Source organism: Micromys minutus (assembly GCF_963924665.1).
Source record: "Micromys minutus genome assembly, chromosome: 8".
Taxonomy (NCBI): Eukaryota; Metazoa; Chordata; class Mammalia; order Rodentia; family Muridae; genus Micromys; species Micromys minutus.
This window is the reverse complement of record NC_137977.1, coordinates 10,413,177-10,434,868: the sequence shown is the minus strand read 5'-3', so window position 1 is coordinate 10,434,868 and position 21,692 is coordinate 10,413,177. Positions and strand designations below refer to the sequence as shown.

General features: G+C 37.9%; 1 protein-coding gene across 1 annotated transcript in view; it reads right to left on the bottom strand.

Annotated features, from left to right (window-relative positions):
• ASXL3 (ASXL transcriptional regulator 3) overlaps positions 1-21,692 on the bottom strand; it is a gene marked incomplete at both ends in the record, with an annotated part of 168,221 nt that overhangs the window by 67,122 nt on the left and 79,407 nt on the right. The window contains 2 exons of the mRNA XM_080920038.1: positions 11,318-11,437; positions 12,487-12,604. Coding sequence (XP_080776164.1) covers positions 11,318-11,437; positions 12,487-12,604 — 238 coding nt within the window. The remainder of the gene's footprint in view (positions 1-11,317; positions 11,438-12,486; positions 12,605-21,692) is intronic.

Below are 21,692 nucleotides of genomic sequence, written 5' to 3'. Positions count from 1 at the left end.
CTAAAGACGAAAATGCAAGTCATGTTGGTCAGTTTTGAGTCTCAGCATTAGTCAGGACTACAGACAGTTCTCTGAGAAAGGTTGAGAGCAGAAATAATCTGTGGGCATAAGGACAAGCAGTTGGGAGGCAGCCTAATATTATGTTAATACAGCAAGTAACAGCAGAAGGGCCTATGACTACCCAGCCATGGGTGATTTGCCCAAATGACAATACCATATGTGAATTCTGCCTTGTGGATTGGGCTGAAGAGCCACTGGCACTTAATGTCTATTTAGAAGAATGGTTTTTATGTTTTTTTGTTTGTTTGTTTTGGGTTTCCTTTTGCTTTGTTTGCCTTTTATTTTTATTTTTTACTTTAATGGTTGTAACCATTAATGGGATTTCCTTGTCTCACATATGGCCTTAGACCCATATGCATGTAGGCAATGCTAAGTATATGTGTTTAAAGTAGAGTCTTTGAATTGGGAAGGCAAAGTGCTGGTTCTGGTGTATGGGACACATTGAAAGTGGAGGGAGATATCTGAATGGATTTGGTCAAACGATGATGCATATATTGAAATTCTCAAGCAATAAATTTAAAACAAAGAAATACAGGGTCTCTTATATACAGTCAGAATGCCCATCTACAGTGGGTTAAGGAAAAGAAAACAAGAGAAGGGAAGAGAGGTGATATGTAAAACATCAAAGGCAATGTTTCAGCTATTAAGATTAGTGCTCTCAGCTAAAGCAGAACACTAAATTTCATAAAAGAGGTTTCCAATTTTCATCTGAGTTAAAATCTGTCCAAATATCAAAAACTAAAGAAAATTTGCAGCCATTTTATCCCAGAAATAGCCATCAGTAACAGTGATGGGACACACAAAACTTTTGTAATAAATAACAGAGACAGTGTGCTATCTTCTCAGGACCAAGAGAAAACAAAGAAATACTTGGAATTTCCTTGTAGCTGGGATTTTCAAATTTCAAAATCTAAGCATATTTAAAGACTTCAAACAGAAATTTTATCCCTAATAATATCTTGCTGATCAAGTGACTAGAGGTTGTTTTTGACCAAGAGTTTCTACCAAAGAAAGAAAGAAACAACTCTAGCAGAAATGGTGAATCAAACCTAAGGTAATCGTGGCCACTTCTATATAGGTGCTAATTGTAGAGAATAATTCCAATGACTAAAGGAAGTTAAAGCATCATAGATATCAATTACGTGTATGAAACTAAGAAGGTGAGCAGAAAATGAGAACATGAACATGAGTACTGAAAATAACATTAAAAAAAAAAAAAAAACTCTATAAGTAGCCTCAGAAGAGCACAAAACACAAAAAAAGAACACATTTCCCAATCAGTGAGGAGAAACACCAGCCAAAGAGCAGGCACTGAAGAAGAAAGTAAAACATTAAAACTAAATCAAAGAAAATCAAACAAACATAACAGAAATTTTATATTAGAGTTAAAATGTAAAAAGTCCAGATATATACACTTTTCAAGAGCTAATGAAGAATCTACCTAGAAAAGTTGAAAAATACTATAAGAAGTTTTGAAACAACAAAAAAGAAACATCACTCAGTCCACGTTTAAGCAATAAACACCAGAGCTTCTGCATACACAGGACAGCCTCAAAACACAAAACTGACAGAAATTAGAAAATAAACCATTGTCAAAATGATAGAAGTCTCAAGAGATGTGGCTAAAAACTAAACTATAAACTTAATTAAAAAGCACAGACAGAAAGCTTTCATAATGCAACACCAACATCCTTGCAACAAATTGCATGAACACAGGGAACTGCACTAAGCCACCAAATGCAGGCATTGTGCTATTTGTCATTCAAGATATAGCAATGAACTACACCACAACTGGCTAGTGAGTCTTAATAAATACTAGTCTATTATTATAAACCACATCTCTCTGTCCAAAGGAAAAGAGTTAATTTAAGCTCCATAGCCCCAGACCAGCAACCTTTCAAACCCCCACATATCTAGCATATGTTGGGACATTCTCAGGGGTCTACAGTACTTCAAAGTTCAAAATAAACTAATGCAGTATTTATATAAATGCTGCTCAACTGATTTAATAACTAAATTGCCTATTGTAGAGTAGGAGATTAAAAAAAATGCTTGAAAATTCTTGAGTTAAAAGCTCAAGTTATAAATTTAAAAATCAATCACTGAATAAAAACTCAAGAAAAGTTAATTATATGAAAAATAAGAATAAAGATCAATATGGTAGAAAAGAATAATGTATCTATTAATGTAAAACAAGATTGCTTTTTAAAAAATTAAGCTAACGATATTAGAAATTCCTGAGAAGTAACTACATGAACATAAATAGTAATGACCCTGACAAATACAGAGATGCTCACAGCCAACCATTAGAATGAGAACAGGTTCCCCAATGGAGGAGTTAGAAAAAGGACTGAGGGAGCTTAAGGGGTTTGAAATCCCATAGGAAGAGCACCAATATCAACCAACCAGATACCCCAGAGCTCCCAGGGACTAAACCATGAACCAAAGAGTACACATGGTGGGACCCATGGCTCTAGCTGCATATGTAGCAGAGGATGGCCTCATTGGACATCTATGAGAGGAGGGGCCCTCAGTTCTGGGAATGCTTGGTTCCCCAGTGAAGGTGAAGGCCAGGGTGGGGAGGTGGAAGTGGGTAGGTGGGTGGGGGAACACCCTCATAGAAGCAACGGGAAGGAAGATGTGAAAGGATGTTTCTGGGGGGGGGGGGGAACCTGGAAAAGAGATAACATTTGAAATGTAAATAAATAAAAGATCAAATAAATAAATAAATAAATAAATAAATAGGGACACGGTTCTCAATACATAACTGATTTAATGGGCAAATAAAATTAAGACCAGATTTTTAAAGGAGCAATACAGTATTTTGAATTTTTGATACTTTCTAAATAAAGATAAAGTGATTTGTTGTATGTTGAAATTTGTGTGTAGGAGAGAGTAAGAATGTATGCAGATGCTTGTGTGCAGAAATGCGCAACTGTAGGTAGTTAGAGATGACACAGGGAGTCCTTTTCAATTGGCTCTCCACCTAATTCTTCTAGCACAGACTCCAGATGAGGCCAGGGCTTCAAGGATTGGCTATGCTACCTAAGAGTGAGCGCACAAATCCTTCTGGGAACTGTGGTATGGTCACATGTGTACGCCTTCATGGCTAGCTTTTTACATGAGTGTTGGAAGCCTAACTCAGATCCTCAAGCTGGTACACGAAGTACTCTATCTACTCAACCAAATACCCAAACTCTAAACTATTTTAAGTTTATACATTTTCTAAGTTAACTTTAAAATAGAAAATAATGTTAAACATAAAAATATTGCTAGTAGTTTTTCTTTCACATGCATACAATTAACAATGTAGAAATAACTTAATAACTAATTAAATGTACCTGAGGATCACTTTAACTTTGTTCTGAACTCTCTTAGTAAAAGGAGAGAAGGAAGAGGAGGAAAAAGAGGAGGAGGAGATGCCACCACCCCCAGTGGCACACTGTCCTTTATGACTAAATCAAATAAAAATATGTGTCCAAAAATGTCCACCTAAGACAAAGCTATGTTTTATAATTCTGAAGATAATACAGAACACATTAACTAAATTTGCTCTTACAGAGAACGTTTAATTCCATTTTAATTATCCTTACACATGTACTCTTAATTGGCTTAAGAACAATCCAATTATATATGATTGTCTTATCTCATTAAAGCCGGCACTGCACATCTCCCTACAGTGCCCACAGAAGGAAAAGTATGAAGTCTCTTTAGTGTCTAATTCCCAGGCCCTTATCCTAGAGGGTTGTGGCAGCAGAGAAGACAGGCAACCCCATAGCAAGACTGCACTAGATGGTCCATTCCATGATAAAAATTAGGGGCATGTGTCCACCCAAAGTCCTGGTAATGAATCCTCTATTGTCAGAGACTCTGTTGTATTCAGAGAGATCTGCAGTCACAGCTAACCTAGATACATGCATCAGGAGTGTGCTGGCTTTAAGACTCATATTTCTTGGTTGGAACATACACAAGTAGATGTCAAATGTCCCAAGGAAACGAAAGACATGGGGAACACACACACACACACACACACAGAGAGAGAGAGAGAGAGAGAGAGAGAGAGAGAGAGAGAGAGAGAGAGAGAGAGAGAGAATCAATTCTAGTGTGCCCTATGTGTAAAGAAATCCCAATACAGACTTGTGAGAAGAAGGTAGTTTTTGTAAAGCGTTGTTTCAGGGAAAGCAATATAACAGAAGTATAGTAATAAAAACCCCAAATCAACAAAGCCCATATAAATGAACTGTATGAATAATCTAACAGAGAGCTATGAATCCAGTAAACAAGGAACAGGCGCCGTAATCAAACCTTCAGTAGTTAATTCTTTCCTTTCCGTATGTCAGCTCTAAGGACTGAACTCAGACCACCAGGCTTGACAACAGCCATCTTGGTAGTCAAGCTTTTCACAGTTCTAATGACTTTGGAGGCTTACAGATAGACCTTAAGGCTGGGTTTAATCCTTCCTTCCTTCCTTCCTTCCTTCCTTCCTTCCTTCCTTCCTTCCTTCCTTCCTCCAATCAAAAACTCAGTTCTCTCCAACAGAGTTTCACTGGAGATACAAACCACTGGAGGCCAGACTCCATGCCGAGCAGCAGATGACCAATACACACACACACACACACACACACACACACACACACACACACACACACACACGCACGCACACACACACACAAAGGAAAAAAAAACACTTTTTGGCAATTTCTTTGTTTAATAAGGTTTTGACAGAGCAAAAAGAAAAAAGAGAGAACTTGAAACCTTACTGTAGCTTCTGTTTGTGTTTTGGGCGTTCCTTGTGTGTAAGAACAAGTGCACCTTATGCTTTTCTGTGGCTCTTTTTCTTCTGTCCATTTGTTTTGTCCTAATGTCAGTTTGTTTTGTGTTGTTTATTTTACAGTATTCCATAAATACCCACTTGTTTAACAGATAGGTATGGATTCCTATGAGTGCAAACCTGAGAGGAATCTTAGAGAAGTGGGGGAGGGAAAACCATAATCAAGATATATTTTCTGAGAAAATCTATTTTAAACAAAAGAATGAAAAATATCTTTTGTTTCTTATTTATTCTAAAATTAATTATGCTTAGTACTTTTAATTAAAATAGAGACTTGGCTTATATAATCTCTATAAAAATCGATAGTATTAACCAATGCCAAATAATTATCAGGAAACACTGATCATATTTTGAATAAGATGTAGAATTATTATCCAATTTTCACTTTTATTTTCTGCATGAATTCATTTTTTTAAAATATGGAATATTTTATAAAACCATCAGAGTTTTAATTCTTTATTACAAAAAGATTAAACAAAAAAACATAATGTTGGAATGAATCCCAGACTTTGGGCTCAATGAGGACATTATTAAAACTCCCTCAGAGATATCCATCAAAAGTTTAGGCTTGTTGAGCAAACAGTTTTAAAATCCTACTGTGTGAAAATGTAGGAAGAAATAGTTAAAAACTGGTTTAGATCAGTGGCCCTGAACTTAAGCCACATATGTCTTAGCTAGGGGGGAAGATGTGAGAAATTAAAACAACACAAAGGAGAGAAAGGTTAGAAACCAGTGTGGAAGATAGGCTAGCTGAGGCATAGTCCACAGAATATGATATTGGTAGATGAATATGACTTCATCTTGGGTAACAGTGAGCACAGATCCAGGTTCTCGGACTCCGCCCATGAAGGACTGCTATGATCCATGCTGAAGAGGGCCGAGCATATGTTACAGGCAAGTGACTGTCTCTGCTAGTTCAGCTGTGCATGCAAACCTCCTCTACACGTTTATTAATTGAAGGAAGCACAAAAGAAGAAGCAAGAGAGTGGATTGTGCAGAGACTTGGTTTAATGGGTACCCAGGCAGTAAGCTGACAGGTTACAGTAATCTCTGACGACTCACAAGAGAGGCTAGAAGTGACTTTATCCTTTGCAGAGAGAGAGAAAGGACATTTGTTAGCCTAACATGGACTGTCACAATCACCATCAAGGCCCAGAACAATGAAACAGCTCTGCCAGATACTGATAACAGATAGATCAAAGCATATCAGACTCTTCACCACGCCTGCTTTAGAAATAGAGAAACCAGCGAAGCTGTGCTTTGTCTTTACTATAACATCGGGAAAACAGGAGTTTGACCATTAGTTCTTTTTTCATCTGCATTGATTTACGCCATCTTCCCAGAAAGATTTAATCAGAGAGTGCACAGGCACATACTCACAGCCTCCATGTAAACCTATGCCATGAGCAAAGTCATGCAACAAGAAAGCTGTTGACATAGTGGGTATCCACAATAAGGCTATGGCTCTCTCCAGAGGACTGTCAAAGCTCATAACTATTGATTATTGCTGGCCTTGTGATCTAAATGTGTACTCCAAATCCTATCCAAGGGTAGGCGGAAATATGATGTGACTCTGAGACCTGTAGTAAGTCCTTTACTATAGGGATTTTAGAAAAGATGTACATAAGTGAAGTGTTTGTTTATTTATTAGATTCTAAGAAATATCTATACCCATACCTTGAACAAGGTATCATTCAATTCTTAAAAAAAAAAAAAAAGTAATTGCTAAAAGAATTCGTGAAAGCACACGAGAGATAATTAGAAGCGACTCTATCCCACCAAAGAAATCTCATCACAAAAACAGAGATTTCGGCTTCTGCTCTGAAGTCTAATTTTGACTGAATTTTCTTTCAGCATTACTAATTTAAATTAGAAGAAACTTATGGTATATGTTCTAATTTAGAACGCTTTCAGCACAGAAGAACTTGGGTAATGCCTCACGCCCCACTGAGAGCAGGTGAAGTAAGTTCAAACAGGTTGTGGGACTAAAGTGCATCTAAGTCAGGGGAGAGAAATGAGTGAGAGCCATGTTTTTCAGTGGCTGGCCGAGAGCTTTCAGGAAGTGGGGAAAACTGTTTCTCCCTTCTGATGTTCACATACATGTCACAGCTTGTGTGCACCCACTCAGCACCACCCAACAAATAATACATAATTAAGACATGCATTCTTCAAGTCTGAGTGTCAGTGGTATATCTTGAGGTTCTTTCTTTCACATCTTCCCATTTTTCATTTATACTGTTGGTGTCTATTAGAAGGTTAGTGGATATGGCCAACTTATTACTGCATATACTTGCATTTGGGTTCTTAAAGAATGCTGTTCTCTAAAGACACAGATTCATCCAGGAGACAGCCATAGAGAAATCACTTCTTCATCTTGACTGACTTAGTAAGTCAATTGGCATAGTCACTCAGGCCTTTATCCAATATTCTCTCGGTAGCTGCAGTCAGAAGGTATACAAAGGGATGGGGAGGATGATCCCTATGCTTAGTAACCCAATAGCGCCATGATGAGGAGATTACCAAATATCCCGACTCTTAGGGAATATATTTAAAAATCAGTATCTGGACTGAAAAAGGCAGGTAAGGACCTTTACCAACATTCCAGAAGTCCTAAGTTCAAGCTGTGGAATGACATGCTGGAAGAGAACCAGCTGCTAGAAGGTACTCTCTGATCTGCACATGGACAGCTTGGCTTGTGTGCTTACCCTCCATCACCCAACAAATAAATCAATAAAGAGAAAAACTTTAAATATAGTTTTAAAAATTGGTCTGTGGATGAATAGGCTGGAGGTTTTCTCCTCTACGTCTCCCCATTTTTTATTTATAACACTGGCATATATGAGAAGGTTGGTGATCATTGCCAACCTCACAAAGTAAGCCATTGTTTAGCTGCTTGCTACCTTAGTCAGCTACAGTTCCTTCCCAATCACCATGGACTTTTGGCATCTTCCAGGTTTCTACTTTAGCAGACTTATTTTAAATCCCTTATTTCTTCGGTTCGATAGAAGGCCAATCAAAAGTCCTTAGAACTGCTCACTCTCCTTCTACATGTTGCCAGAGTACTTGCACTTAAACACATAGGCAGGCTTTAAATATTATATACAATGAGCTTGCTCCCAGTGACAATGACAGCCATTGTATGCAGGATAGACAATCTGCCATTCACTTTCTGTCTGAAATTAATGGTTCAAACTAGACATACACATGCCTTAGCTTGGATCTTAGCTGTGATATCTATGAGGGGCCTTCTTAACCTTCTGGGTCTCAGATTGATTTTTTTATCTGTAAAATAGAAATCATTTTATTCTATACAGTTAAAGAATTAAGTGACACAAATTATATCAAAATTTAATCAGATGAGTCCAAGTAAAAGGTCATGTGAGAATATTTGAAATCTAGAGTAGCTTTTAGTGCAGCCCAACATGAAATCATAAAGTCAGTTAAAATATTATATTTTTTGTTCCTTTAATATAAGTTCTTCAAGTATAAGCTCTGTAGAGGACAATGCCCTGTCTTAGCATTAAAATTTTGATACACCTCGCTATCTAGTTCCAGGAATTATGACTCTCTACATCCTCCTAAAAAAGTATCATTATTCCTGCTATTTTGCTCTTGTATGCAAGAAATATATCTAAGACACTACTCAAGCCTAAGTATGAACATGTGGCATAGCCAGTGGTGTGCAAGATTGCCTTCAGAAACCTCCTGTTACCCTACATTTCAGTTTACCATTGGAGTACAGCAATAAAACCATAAACCCAAAGCAATTCTTATTCTCTCTACTCAACTGTGGATTTCAAGGTGACAACTATAATACAGGCCTGGAGATTCTATACCACAGCATGACCAAAGCTGGAAAAAGCATTCTGAGCCTTGTGCCTACACACTGTCCTTGTATGTCATTTACTTACTGTAGTTTTAGTGGAGTATTAATTAACCAATTGATTACTTTTGAGACAATGTCTTTTTTTTTTTTTTAAACGACTTTATTTTGCAAAACGAGACAATGTCTTATTATGAACTATGTAGCTCTGGCTGGCCTCAAACTCACAAAGATCTCACTGTCTCTGCTTCATTAGTACTAGAATCAATGTTCTTCACGTTTTCCACCCAGCTTTGCTTAGTTTTGAGAGATGATCTTGCTAAGTAGCCATGGATGGCTAAGTTTTCACCTAGGTTTAAATTCCTGGCAAAGCTGCAGATTTGGACTCCTGAGTGTTAGGACTCCAGAAGTGTGTCATCTATCCTGGCTAGCACACTCTTTTGAAAAAGTGTCATGGACCTTTAAATCATACCTGTGTTAGTCATGAGAATGAATGAATAATGTGTATGTGCACATATAACACAGATGTCATTCTGTACATGGAATTCTCGTTTGAGGAATCAGTTAAATCACTCAGCCAGGACAAAAGCCATACATGTGCATGCATGAATGGTGATTACCCAACACACAGAGATGGACTTGGGGTTAAAGAAAATAACTATAAAAGCTTAGAAATGATGGAAAGTAGATAACTATGAAATATTAAAGAGTTAAATTAACAACCGCTACTCCTTTTCTATACATATTTTATAAAAGAACACGCCAGTCCTATTCCAATGCTTTTAAGTGAAAGTGTGTCCCAGGATTTAGCAAAATTCCTTGTGTAAGTAAGCTATAAGTAAAAGTACCAAAACCAATCAATTAACAAGCTTAATGTTGGCTGACATTAACAACAACAACAACAACAACAAAAAACCTGCAAATAAGGAGTCTTATATATTGCCAAGGAGGTGGAAGGGACAGTAAAAGTTCAGGTCACTACAGACCACTGTGGGAGATAGGGATGGCGTACTGACATATGCATGCACATATATTCACACACATATACACATGCCCACAAACTTGTACACATACATTATGTGGGCATGTGGGCGTGTGCACGCATGTGGAGGTCAAGGGCAGACATGTAGTATCTTCTTTCATTCTTCCTCACTTTATCTTTGAGTAATATGGTCTCTCACCAAATGTGCTGCTCAAAGCATTGCCAGCAAGTTTCTGATATGCCTGTCTCTAACCTCACCCCACCCCCACCCCTAAGTGCTGTGGTTACACACATGCAAGACCATGACCAGCCCTCAGGTAGCCATTGTTAATCTAGGCTTGGTTCCTTATCCTTTTGTGATGGCCACTCTATCTACCGAGAAATGTATGCACTGCATCCATCAGATATCCCTAAGCTCCGGGTTTTGTCATCATTACTCATACGTGAAATCAGTAGGTTCAGGTCCTTAAACAAGGTGTAGGTGCATGGGGTGAGTGAGCTACAGTAGTGAGCCCAAAAACACCCATGCCTGTCTTAATTCTCACACTTCACTGCACTACTTGCAGGTCTGTACTAAAGCAAAAGCAAGTATAAAATCCACTTTTTTAAAAGATAGTTTCTCTTCTTTTCAGATCATTTCTTTTTTATTTTTTTTCTTACAACTTTATTTAAAGAAGAGAGATACATGTACAGATATTTAAAAACATTTTAGCAATTCTTTTAGAGGTTTGATAGCATGCATTGAAATCCCACCAGTTACCATAGGCATAAAGTACATGTAGGACAGAATGTAACATGGAAACAGTCAGAGTTTTCTTGGTGTGTATAGATTAAACATAATGATCTTTGGATACCAAAAATTGCCACAAGGCTTTATTCCTAGCTCTTGGATTATTAATGATTTAAGGTCTAGGTATACCACACTCTGAGAGGGTGTTATACACATATTTTTTTACTAAGAAGTACTGAGGCTTTAACTATTTGGCCTTTATTATTCTTGAGCTTTATATGGCCTGAGAGTTGTTTCTGGTGTATTCAGAGCTTTCTGGAGCTAGTATCCAATAATCCAGTCACAAAAGAGCAGACATAATATGCAGTCACTGAAAATTGAACAAAATCCACTCTCAATAGTAAAACCTTTGGACAGTGTTCCCCAAACCTTTCAGAGATTGTGTACTCTCTTCATTTTATAGACAGGAACTACTAAATATTTCAAGCATCTCGAACAAAAATTGAGGCAGGGAAACCCCATTGCAGCCGACCCCGTGACAATGAATTCTACAATTCAGTGCATCCTTCCTAAGAGCATTATCCCCACCCTCTAGAATATTCCAATAAAAGGAGGACACAAGACAATAGAGCACAGCAGACAGCACCCTGACTACACAGGTAATTAACTGAGTAGAAAACCATGTTAGTTTTGCTGTTACCTCTGCTTTATGCAAAATTGTCACATTCCATGATAAGCTTGAGACTAAACTACAACCACAACAGCTCCCAACCCAGCAGTTTTTCCCTTAGATAAACGAAGGATATTTTCAATTTCCTTGTTTAAGTGCTGAAAAAAAAAAGCCCTGTTTTTTAGAAGACACACATCTCTAAAATGTAAACGGGTACTCACCTAAACCAGACTTTTTTAATCGTTTTAAATGCTGACTTGTTTGTTTTCCAGTGGGGGATTTTTGCCCATGTTTCATTTCTTTATCTGAACTGTCTGCTTCCCCATTTTTAGACTCAGATCCTAAAAAAGGAAATAGTTATTATGCCATTATCTTTCTCTCCCTGTCCTTGACAAGAAACATCTAAAATTGTTTTAAGAACCACAGATATAATCTCCTTTTTCTTTCCCCAAGTTAATATACTACCATACCCACAATCTGATTCCCTTATTGGATATAAGGAGAAAAGGCCAATAAATCAATCATCTTGGAGAGAAAGCAAGAGCAGATGGCCTAATAGTAGAGTTTGATGTGCAGTCACTGGTCGAAAAGCTTTTAAATAAACGAGTTGAATCTTTTGTAAAAAAAAAATACATGAATAAGCTTCAATACCAAAATGCCATTTAGAGATGATATCAGAGATCAGAAAGAGGAGAGAGAGAGAGAGAGAGAGAGAGAGAGAGAGAGAGAGAGAGAGGGACCAGACCTTAATTAATGGCTTTATGATGAAGTAGGGACAGAAAATGCAAACCCTAATCCACAAGGAATTCAACAGTTCATGGCTGACACAGTAACAGGAGCTAATTTTGATGAGCAGGCCAGCCCTGCATGGAGGTAAGAGAAATACTGCAAGAACACAAAAGCTCATAAAGGACTCTGGGCTGAAACGCAAATTCTCAGGCAAAGAGAAACTGCTTTCATACCAGCATGAGGTCCAGAACTCAGGTTCAACATTCAAGGCAAAGCTAAAGCAAGGACAACAAACCCATCAGCCTCAGCCTCAGCATCAGCATCAGCATCAGCATCAGCATCAGCATCCACTCCCTCACACATCCTGACATTAGCAAATTAAGACATTTCATGAATGGGCTGGTTCCTTAAGCACAACAACTAGAAAATTGCTCAGTTTTTAAATCAATAAAAGAAGCAAAGAGAGGTACACATTTATAATACATATAGATATCATAAATACATGTACATATGTACAAAACTGAACCTCACATGAAAGTATCTTTTCAATTTCAAAAGATTAAAAAGATAAAAAGAAAGAAAACCATCAAGCCATCTCAGTCTGCGAGAAAGTCTTCTCTGGGGAGAAACTGGCCAAGTATACAGTATTTTAGCTCTTTACCTGAAGGCGAATCCGACTGTTCATCAGACACCTTTAATGGTGTCAAAACAACACGAGGTACAGTCTTGTTCACCATCATTGAGACTCCATTTCTTCTTTTCTGCTGCTGCCTCAAAGCCTATAAAACACAATAATAAAATAAAACATAAAAACATATCCACAATGGTTTCTGGTGATTGAATTACATGATCCACTTGCTCATGACTATCTTCAATTCCACAGAGCCCCTGATTTGTCAGGATTCTTGGTAACCACCTCTGTCCATTTTCCCTCAAATGCATACAATTGAGCTTTAGCAAAGGGGTTTAAGCCTTTAGACTATTTTCGGTCTAATTCTGATAACAAAAACACCAGAAAACGGTTTATTCTACCTTAGCAGAGTGCCTTGAAAGCCGCTGGAACTTAATACTAGGGCTCCCAAGTAAAATAAATGTAAAATAAATGTTTCCAAACCAGGATAAAAATATATGTGTCTGCAATTCTCTCGCAGGTGCCTCGTCTCCAGTGCGCGGCTCAATCAGTTAACACCGGGTGTCATCTGTATGTGAGGCATGTAGAGAACCTCTGTATTGATGCATTCACTCAGCCGTGGGGAACGCTGCACAAAATCACCGAACATGGCAGGAATCATTTATTTCTGTGAAGGGAATCAGTCCTAATCTTGGAAAGCTTGCAGCCCTTGGCTTCTGTCTGCTTGACTTTGGCATTAACCTTCAGAACACGAACCTGACGGGGTTTGGGCAAATCCAAGAAAAAATAGATAGAAGAATAAATCTCTTCAAGTGGGAATGCTTTGTGTTTCATAAATGAGTCTGTCATGGTGATGATGATATAATAAAAGGCATTTAAAAGTTTTGAAATACAGTTTTATCTCACGGATCACTTTATGCAGAAAATTACCCGTAATAAAAAGGGTTTTAAGCACACGAAACAGGAAGAGCCATTAAAACCTGAAGCCGCAAGAATGCTGAAATTCCTCAAAAGGTTAAAAGGCTGGCCATGGACTGTCTCAAACCTTTTTCTTCCTGGATTCTGTGCATTTTCTACGAATTTTACAATGCCTCACATGATTAATGGGCTTTGAGCAACAGATGTCACAATCTCCAGGAATTAATGTCAGAAATAATGTGATTTTATTTACACAGGGTATGAGCTATATGTTTGGCTTGTTGACCATAGATTTAGATGTCACCTAATTATAGGAATGAAAATCTAACCCTCATTTAGAGAAGAAATAGCAAATTCAGATAAGATTTAAAGCCACATGACAGAAGAAAGAGTTGGAGAATTTATTATAAATGATACATTTACTACAGATAACATGCTAGGATTCTTATATTTATGGAGATTTTGTGAAGCTCCCACACTGCTGAGGAACCTGAGATAGAAAGATTAATAGTATGCTATGCTTCTCACTGTTAGCCTGCTGTCAATATTATATTTAATGAGGCCACATGTGCTATAAAGTATTTAAGAATTTTCTCTTTCTTCAAGCCGTGTATATATAATTAGACAGAAATTGTCTAACATACTTGCATAAATCTTTCTCATCTTTTATATAACAATGCAAAGCACTCTCTAGACATTAACTTAACAATGCAAGAGAATCAGGCAAAGCAGCATTTCCAATTAAAACTGAAGCCTTCTTCACCCACCGTGTAAATCTCCATAAAAGAATAAAGGTAGCCAGTAAATACAGCAATGAATCTCTACGAGTCTGTATAACACAAGTTTCAATTCCTCCTGGCAAAATATTAACCTTCTTAAAATATCATCTCTATGTGGGCACACACACATGTATGCATGTGGAATTAGATTGTAAAATGTATTGATTAACTGCAAAAGAAACAAAGAACTAATGGCCTAGACCTGCACTCAGAAAGTCAGTGATGTCATACTGCTCTTTAATATCTGGGGTCAATGATGATGACCATGATGATAAATGTTTGCTCCCACTTTCTAGAGCTAAAGGGATGCTACAACTACAGATTTAACAAGTGGATAGAAATCATAAAATACAAGAATAAAAACCTTGGCTACTGAGAATTACTGTCATGTAAAAATACTAACATGAGCCTACTCCAATATTTTAAAAATATGTAAGTGTGAGCAATACCTCCTAATACAACATTTAAAAAATAAGGAAATGCACCACTATGTACTGCAGGCAACACAGACTACATATCCATCAAGTAGGCAAGAAAATTGTTTTAAGTAGACTTAAAGCATAAGTAGTCTTTTCCTATGCCCTTGCCAAACAAGTATTGGGGCTGGAGAGATGACTCAGTGAGTAGGTAGGAATACTTGTAATGCAAGTGTGAAGACTAATCACTGGTGAAAAGCCAGACATAGTCACACACATGCCAATAACCAAGTGTCCTGTGGTAGAGGCCTATTGTAAAGGAAGAAAGAGAAGAGTGGAAAAACCATTCCCTTTGTCCTTCATATGCATGAACACATGCCTCTGAACATATATACACATAACATACACACACATACACAAGTCTTGATGGCACAAACTACATCTATTTACCCCACACCAATGACTGTCCTGAAGAGTCGGACTTACTGTCCAGGAAGAAGAATTTATTTGATGGTGGATGCTGATTACCTCCCAGAACACAGCATTAACAGAAGAAGATAAAACAATTCACTGCCACTGAGAACCATCACGTTTTTCAGATATCTGTAAGTGTGGATACTTGGGCATACTTCATACCTACTAGGCACGTGGGCCTTTGGTGGCACTTTTTTGGTAAAGAGGTAGGATGTCTACATACAAACTGTGTACAGTTAGTTTCAAGACAGATACTTAAACTGGTTGTGTGTCTACTGTTCCCAGTTCTCTGAAAAGCATTAGTGGTGTAGAAAGGCAAGACAGAAACAGAGGGAAAAAATGAACTAAGGAAGTACCAACATAGCCCACTGAAGGGCGCAAAGCTGCCTAAGCAAATCTTATTCTTGTTTGCTTATTTTTGTAAGTGCTGGAGATTAAACCCAATGTCTGGGTCACATTTCACCCTTTTGTAAATTATATTTTGATATAATGTGTGCCCACCTTCCCCAGGTTGGCCTCAGACATGCAATCCGCCTGCTAACAATGTCTGACTCAAATTAGGTTTTAGGTCTTGTTTTTCTGTTTATAAACAATGTGTTAAAAGGGGAACAGACTACATGCAAGCTGAGGGCAGGAGGTCAGCAGCATGTGATATGTACTAAGTGCTTCCATGAACTCATCTGTATCCCAGGGGATAAGCATGCCCGGACTCCTCTCCCTCAGTCCTCTGGGTTCTGGTGGTTCTCATTCAAATCAGAAGTGCTTTCCGCATAGAGCAAGTTTCTTGGAGTTTTTGAGAAACAAAAAAAAAAAAAAAAAAAAAAAAAAAGGAAGAAGAAAAGAAGAGGAGACCTAGCATAAAGATGTAATTGAATTTATGCTGACAGCCAATCATTTAACTGAGAATGGTATCCCCAATGGAAAAGTAAGAGAAAGGCTTGAATGAGTTGAAGGTGTTTACAACCCCATAAAAACAACAATACCAACCAACCAGAGATCCCAGGGACTAACCTACTATCCAAAGGGTACAACTGGATCGACCCATGGCTCCAGTTGCATATGTAGCAGAAGATAGTCTTGTTGGGCATCAATGAGAAATGAAGCCCTTGGTCCTGCCAAGGCTTGATGCCCCAGTATATGAGAATATCAGGACAGGGAAGCAAGAGGGGGTGCGTGGGAGATCACCCTCATAAAGCAAGGAGAGGGGAGATAGGATGGGAGGGTGTGGAAGGGAAATGGGGAAAGGAAAATCATTTAAAATGTAAATAAAATGTATCAAATTAAAAAATAAAAGTTATTTATATTGAAATATGAATATCCCTTAACTTGAAAAATGAATCTATGTAACTGATCATGGGAAAGGATCAGGAGACTGGTTTTGGTGCCTATGAGTAAGTGTGTGTGTGTGTGTGTGTGTGTGTGTGTGTGTGTGTGTGTGTGTGTGCTGTGTGTGTATAGGTTCCCTAAATGATGGAAAACACTTATCCATTGTGACATCTTTGGGGCACTTTTTATTCTGCATTAGCCAAAGAGTGGCCCTAGTTACTCAACTATACCAAGGTTCAGACCTCAGTGTTAGCTGCTTGGTCTTACATCGTTGGTCTATATTAATTTCAGGAGTACAGTACCAATGATGTACTTCTAATTGTCAGGCTAAATGCTACTTTGAAATGCAAGTAGATTGTTGTATTTAACAACTCTACATCTACTCATTTTAAATCCAGAAGAAAGCAAAGATTGAAGTTTAAAACAGACTATCACTAAATATATCTTCTGGCTATATACAAAATTCTACATCTGGGTAACAATGTCAATGCCAGGAGATACAGTGGCTTGAAAAAGAACTGATCCCTTTTTATGCATTTGAATACTTGGTCAATATTTGGTGCACTATTTAGGGGGTTAAGGTGCTGCAGGAAGTGTGTCACTAGATTCCTAGGAATGTACCTAGTTATTCCCTCTGCTTCATGCTTTTGAATCAAGATGTGACCACCCAGGCTGGAGAGATGCAACAATCCTTAAGACAATTTGCTACATTTCCAGAGACCCTGGTTCAATTCCCAGTATCTACAGGATGACACATAGGCATTTGTAACTCTAATGATGGGACTGTCTTTCTGTGAAAGGGAAGAGACATTGCTGACTGAACATGCTTTCTCTACAGAAAAATACTTTGATTTTTTTTATTTAAAAAAAACTTTTAGATAAATATTTCGTCTTAGATAGAATGTTTTCCACACAATTCTCTCTCTAGAAGGGGCAGGGCATCACCCTCTTCTCTACTCTAATGGGAGTAAATGAAATAAAGCTGGAAAGCAGTAGCTTTTGTGTTGAAGAGGCACATTAAACAATAAATGTTCACTGTATTCTAATAGAGAAACAACAGCAACAATGTAACTTAAGAATGTGCAGAACACAGTAAGCCACTTATTGAAAATCTGAAACTGTAACATGCAATGAATGCTAACACTAAAAATAACAAGAAATGTAATCACACATGGAGAACAGCCGTCCGTGTCAGTGTCCAACAGCAAGCATGATCACTGGTTCACTAAATGTTAAAGTCAGAGATAGAAAACTATTACCAACACCACAAAACAGCAGGGCAGCAAGAATATTTCTTAGGATCTTAACAAGACTATGATCTTAGGATCAGCAACCATCCTAAGGAGACTGAGAGAAGTCACATCAACAGAAACAACATGCAGCTATGGCCAGTACCACACTGTTGCCAGAACACAGCACAATCTTCTTCTGCCTATCACCTTCTTTGGTGGTTAAGAGTCCAAAGTATAGTCTTACTTAGCTTCTATGAAAGTTCAAAAATCTAATCATTCCACATGGTCTTAGGATCTTAAATAAATACCACAGTATAAGGGAGAAAGGGCACAAGGTATTAACCAGTAGACAATTCTGAGAATGCTTATGCAGAACAACAGCTGAATTTCAAGGATATAAATGCTACTCATGAAAGTATATCCATCACTTTAACTAGTACTTTAATGATTTAAAGGAAAATATAATTCACATGTTATGGAAAAAATGGAAATAATCTAACCAATAGCCACTGCAATACAGCTTCTATACAATCCAGTTTACAGTTGCGATCAGCAGTTTCTAGGTCAGAAAGTATGCTTGCTAAAGTACCAGCATGGACCAAAGGGTCTGAGCTGAGACCTGGGATGTTGTGTCTGGCTTTGATACGAGAACTTTGTTTTAATTATTGTTTTTATATATTTGGGATGCAAGGGTGCCTTGGTTCTTAGGAAACTGTCTTCACCTGCCTCTTTTTATTATAGCTATATGAAATCAGAAAACTTCTCTCTCTCTCTCTCTCTCTCTCTCTCTCTCTCTCTCTCTCTCTCTCTCTCTCTCTCTCTCTCTCTCTCTCTCTGTGTGTGTGTGTGTGTGTGTGTATGTGTCTTCACTGTCTCTGTCTCTTTCTCCCTCCCTCCCTCCCTCCCTCCCTACTCCCTCCCTGCCTCTCAGAGAGTTTTATTAAGCAAAACAAAGTGAAAGTATAATTATATACCCAGAGAGCTATTGGAACAAGCTGACCCGAAGAGGGAGTAGCAGCACTTTGGGCATTGTTATGGGATTGTTTTTAAGTTTATATGAATATTTATGAAGTAGGTAGATATTCATGGAAATGAGGTGATTGCCTCTCCCAAATCATGGCAGAAAAGTCTATTTTTAGGGCATTTCGTCCCATTATCCTCTTGAAAAGCCTACAAAAAAGACCTAAACCATAATGCAAATGACATTATAACAAAGCCGGTGTCCTCTGAGGATTCGGACTGTTCTTAGTGCATGTGTGTACCGAGGGAGAAAATTCCATGGCACCTGGCTTTCTCATAAATCTGGGAGAACTAACTGAGGTATTAGAGATGTTTCATCATAGAGGGAAGAGAATGACAATGTACTCTCAATAAATGTGTAGGGGTAAATGTAACTGAGCATGTACTAAGCAACAGCAATCTGTTTTCAGAAATGGTGTTCCTAGGGAACCTGCTTTGTGCCCTCCTAATGCAATGGAAAAACTCAAGTTTTCTATATAAAACTCAAGTTTATCATTTCCATGAATAGTTTCCAAACATAATGATATACTCTCCGATAAAAGGAGGCATTCGTGATGAAGACAGAATCTAAAACTGCAATTTTAGATTCAAATGTCCTCTCCCAGAGTCACTGGCCATCTTGCACCATCAGTTATGCTAATTCTCTGGGCCTCGGTTTATTTGAAACACAGGCATGTGGCTCAGATGGTGATACATGTAAGACACAGAAGCAGGAGAATGAGAAGTTCAAGGTCATCCTTAGCTACAAGCTAAGCTCAAACACAGCATGGGTGGTATGAGACTCTTTCTCAGACAACAGCAATAAAGAAAAACAAAAATGAACGTTAAGTGTCTTCATAGTTCAAAAGAAAAGTCATAATGTAAACATCACCATATATATGTATATATATATATATATATATATATATATATATATGTATATGTATATATGGAACACATATTCACATACATGAAATATGTACAGGCATATATGTACATGTTTACATGGTAGTCATTGATAATAGTTATATCTAATCATAATCAACTGTACGAAATAAATACAGGTGTATATTGCTTAAGTTACAGTATACAAGTCTTATGTTTAGGCAAGTTTTTAAATGCTGTCTTAATGCATCCCACAATTACCAGAGATCCAGGTAAAAATCTGTAGAGGGTTCTTTTCTTCTGGACATTATGTAGACTGTGAAATAGTTATTAAAGGAACATCAGCATATCTGATCTATATCGAGTCACATCTAAGTGTTTACTTGTTTGTTACTTGTTTATAAGATAGAAGTTACAAGAAAGGAGTAGAGGACTCTCCCATAATTGAGAAGCTCCCATGACAAAGTTCTAAAAACAAGCTTTAAACAGCAAGCAGCAGAGATATCTTTCTCATGAACACATGGTCTAGTACAAAAAAAAAAAAAATTAAGGAAAGAAAGAAAAAAGAGAGGGAGTAGAGAGGGGGAGAGAAAGAAAGGGTGGGGGGAGTGAAGAAGAAGGGGGAGAAAGAGAGAGAGGCCAACAACTCACTGCATAGTCAAGTTTGCACAGCATTAATAGTTGTACAGGGTTCAAAGGTCTAAAGAAAATAAGGAAACAATGTCTCAAGCATCAGAGGATCAGAATCGTTCTCTTTCCATTCATGCACAGCAGGACTCTCAGTTTGCACATCCTCCAAACCACACACTTTGGAAGCATGCATTTCATTTATGATCTCATTTATGTTTCTTAAATGCCACAGCCACAAGTGTCCAATTTTGTACCTTTTCTTCTGTGCTGTTTAGTATTTTATTGCCTATATACTATTTCCTATTTGCTGCTTGAATGAGCAGTTGCTTGAGCTTATCTACCTACTTCATCTTTTATTTCCTAAATTAAAAAGGGATATCAATGCTGATCACAATTTTGCTCTATAGCATCTAAAAACACTTCACAAAAAATCATGATATGAATGCTAAGTTATCCAAAGGGGATTGAACCAATACAGGAAAAATACACCCAGTACCTCAAATCTGGATGGGACACCAAAATTTCAATAACCAATACAGAATGTGTAAGTAATATACCTCAATATTAAAATTTTCAGTTTCCTTCCTGTGTTTCATGGTTTGAGGCAGAGAAAGTGAGTTGAAGCATCTGAAATCTACAAGCGCATGTGAACTGGTATGAAGACCCAGCATATATCACCAGGAGTAGGAGGGTTGCTGACAGTTGAAGGCTCATCTAGTATAAATAGTGAGATTCTATCTTAAAACAAAACAACCAGAGTGGGCAGGGTAAGGAGAGAATGGATGGGAGGAAGAAGTCACAATAGCATCCAAGAGGAGCTTGGCTGTTGGAGATTCTTTAAAATAATTTTTTGAAAACATGGTTTCTCTTTTCCCAGTTATTAACATGTTATAGGAAACAGAACATTGTTTCTGACTTGATATAACTGCTGGATGAATGAATGCACTGAACTCAGACAGGAGTGCAGGATGCGGCTTACTCTTAGTATAAATGTTATTCCACGGCCCCATCTAACCATGGCACCTCTTTCTTTCTCTGTACAGTTCAGCACTTGCTGGTGTGATGACATTCACTTAGTGGGGCAGTCATGTTCCATTACAGCTTCCTACAGATTACCTTGTCTATCCCCAGGTCAATCCAATGTGAAAAGTATTCTCCCTAACTCTGTTCCAATGAGACTTAAGATATTCAGAGACAAAACTGGTTTTCCCAGATTGTCAGAATAACCATGGCTTAAACCAGCCTCTGTCAGTGCCCAAACCCAATATTAACCCATACACAAGGGTGAATAGGTCAAGCCTACCAAGGTCAGGTACCTTCTGTGATATAAAGATGAGGTGCCATTCAGCATCTAACTAGACCCACTGATAAGACACTATGCTGAGAGCCAGATGAACAAAGTAAACATAAATAGCACAAACTGAGATATAATTTTCAAATTACATAAAAGAATTGGGAACTCAACTGGATTTACTATAAGGTGCACATGACCTCACTCACACACACGCACACACACACAGACACACACACACACACACACACACACACACACACACACACACACACACATTCTTTCA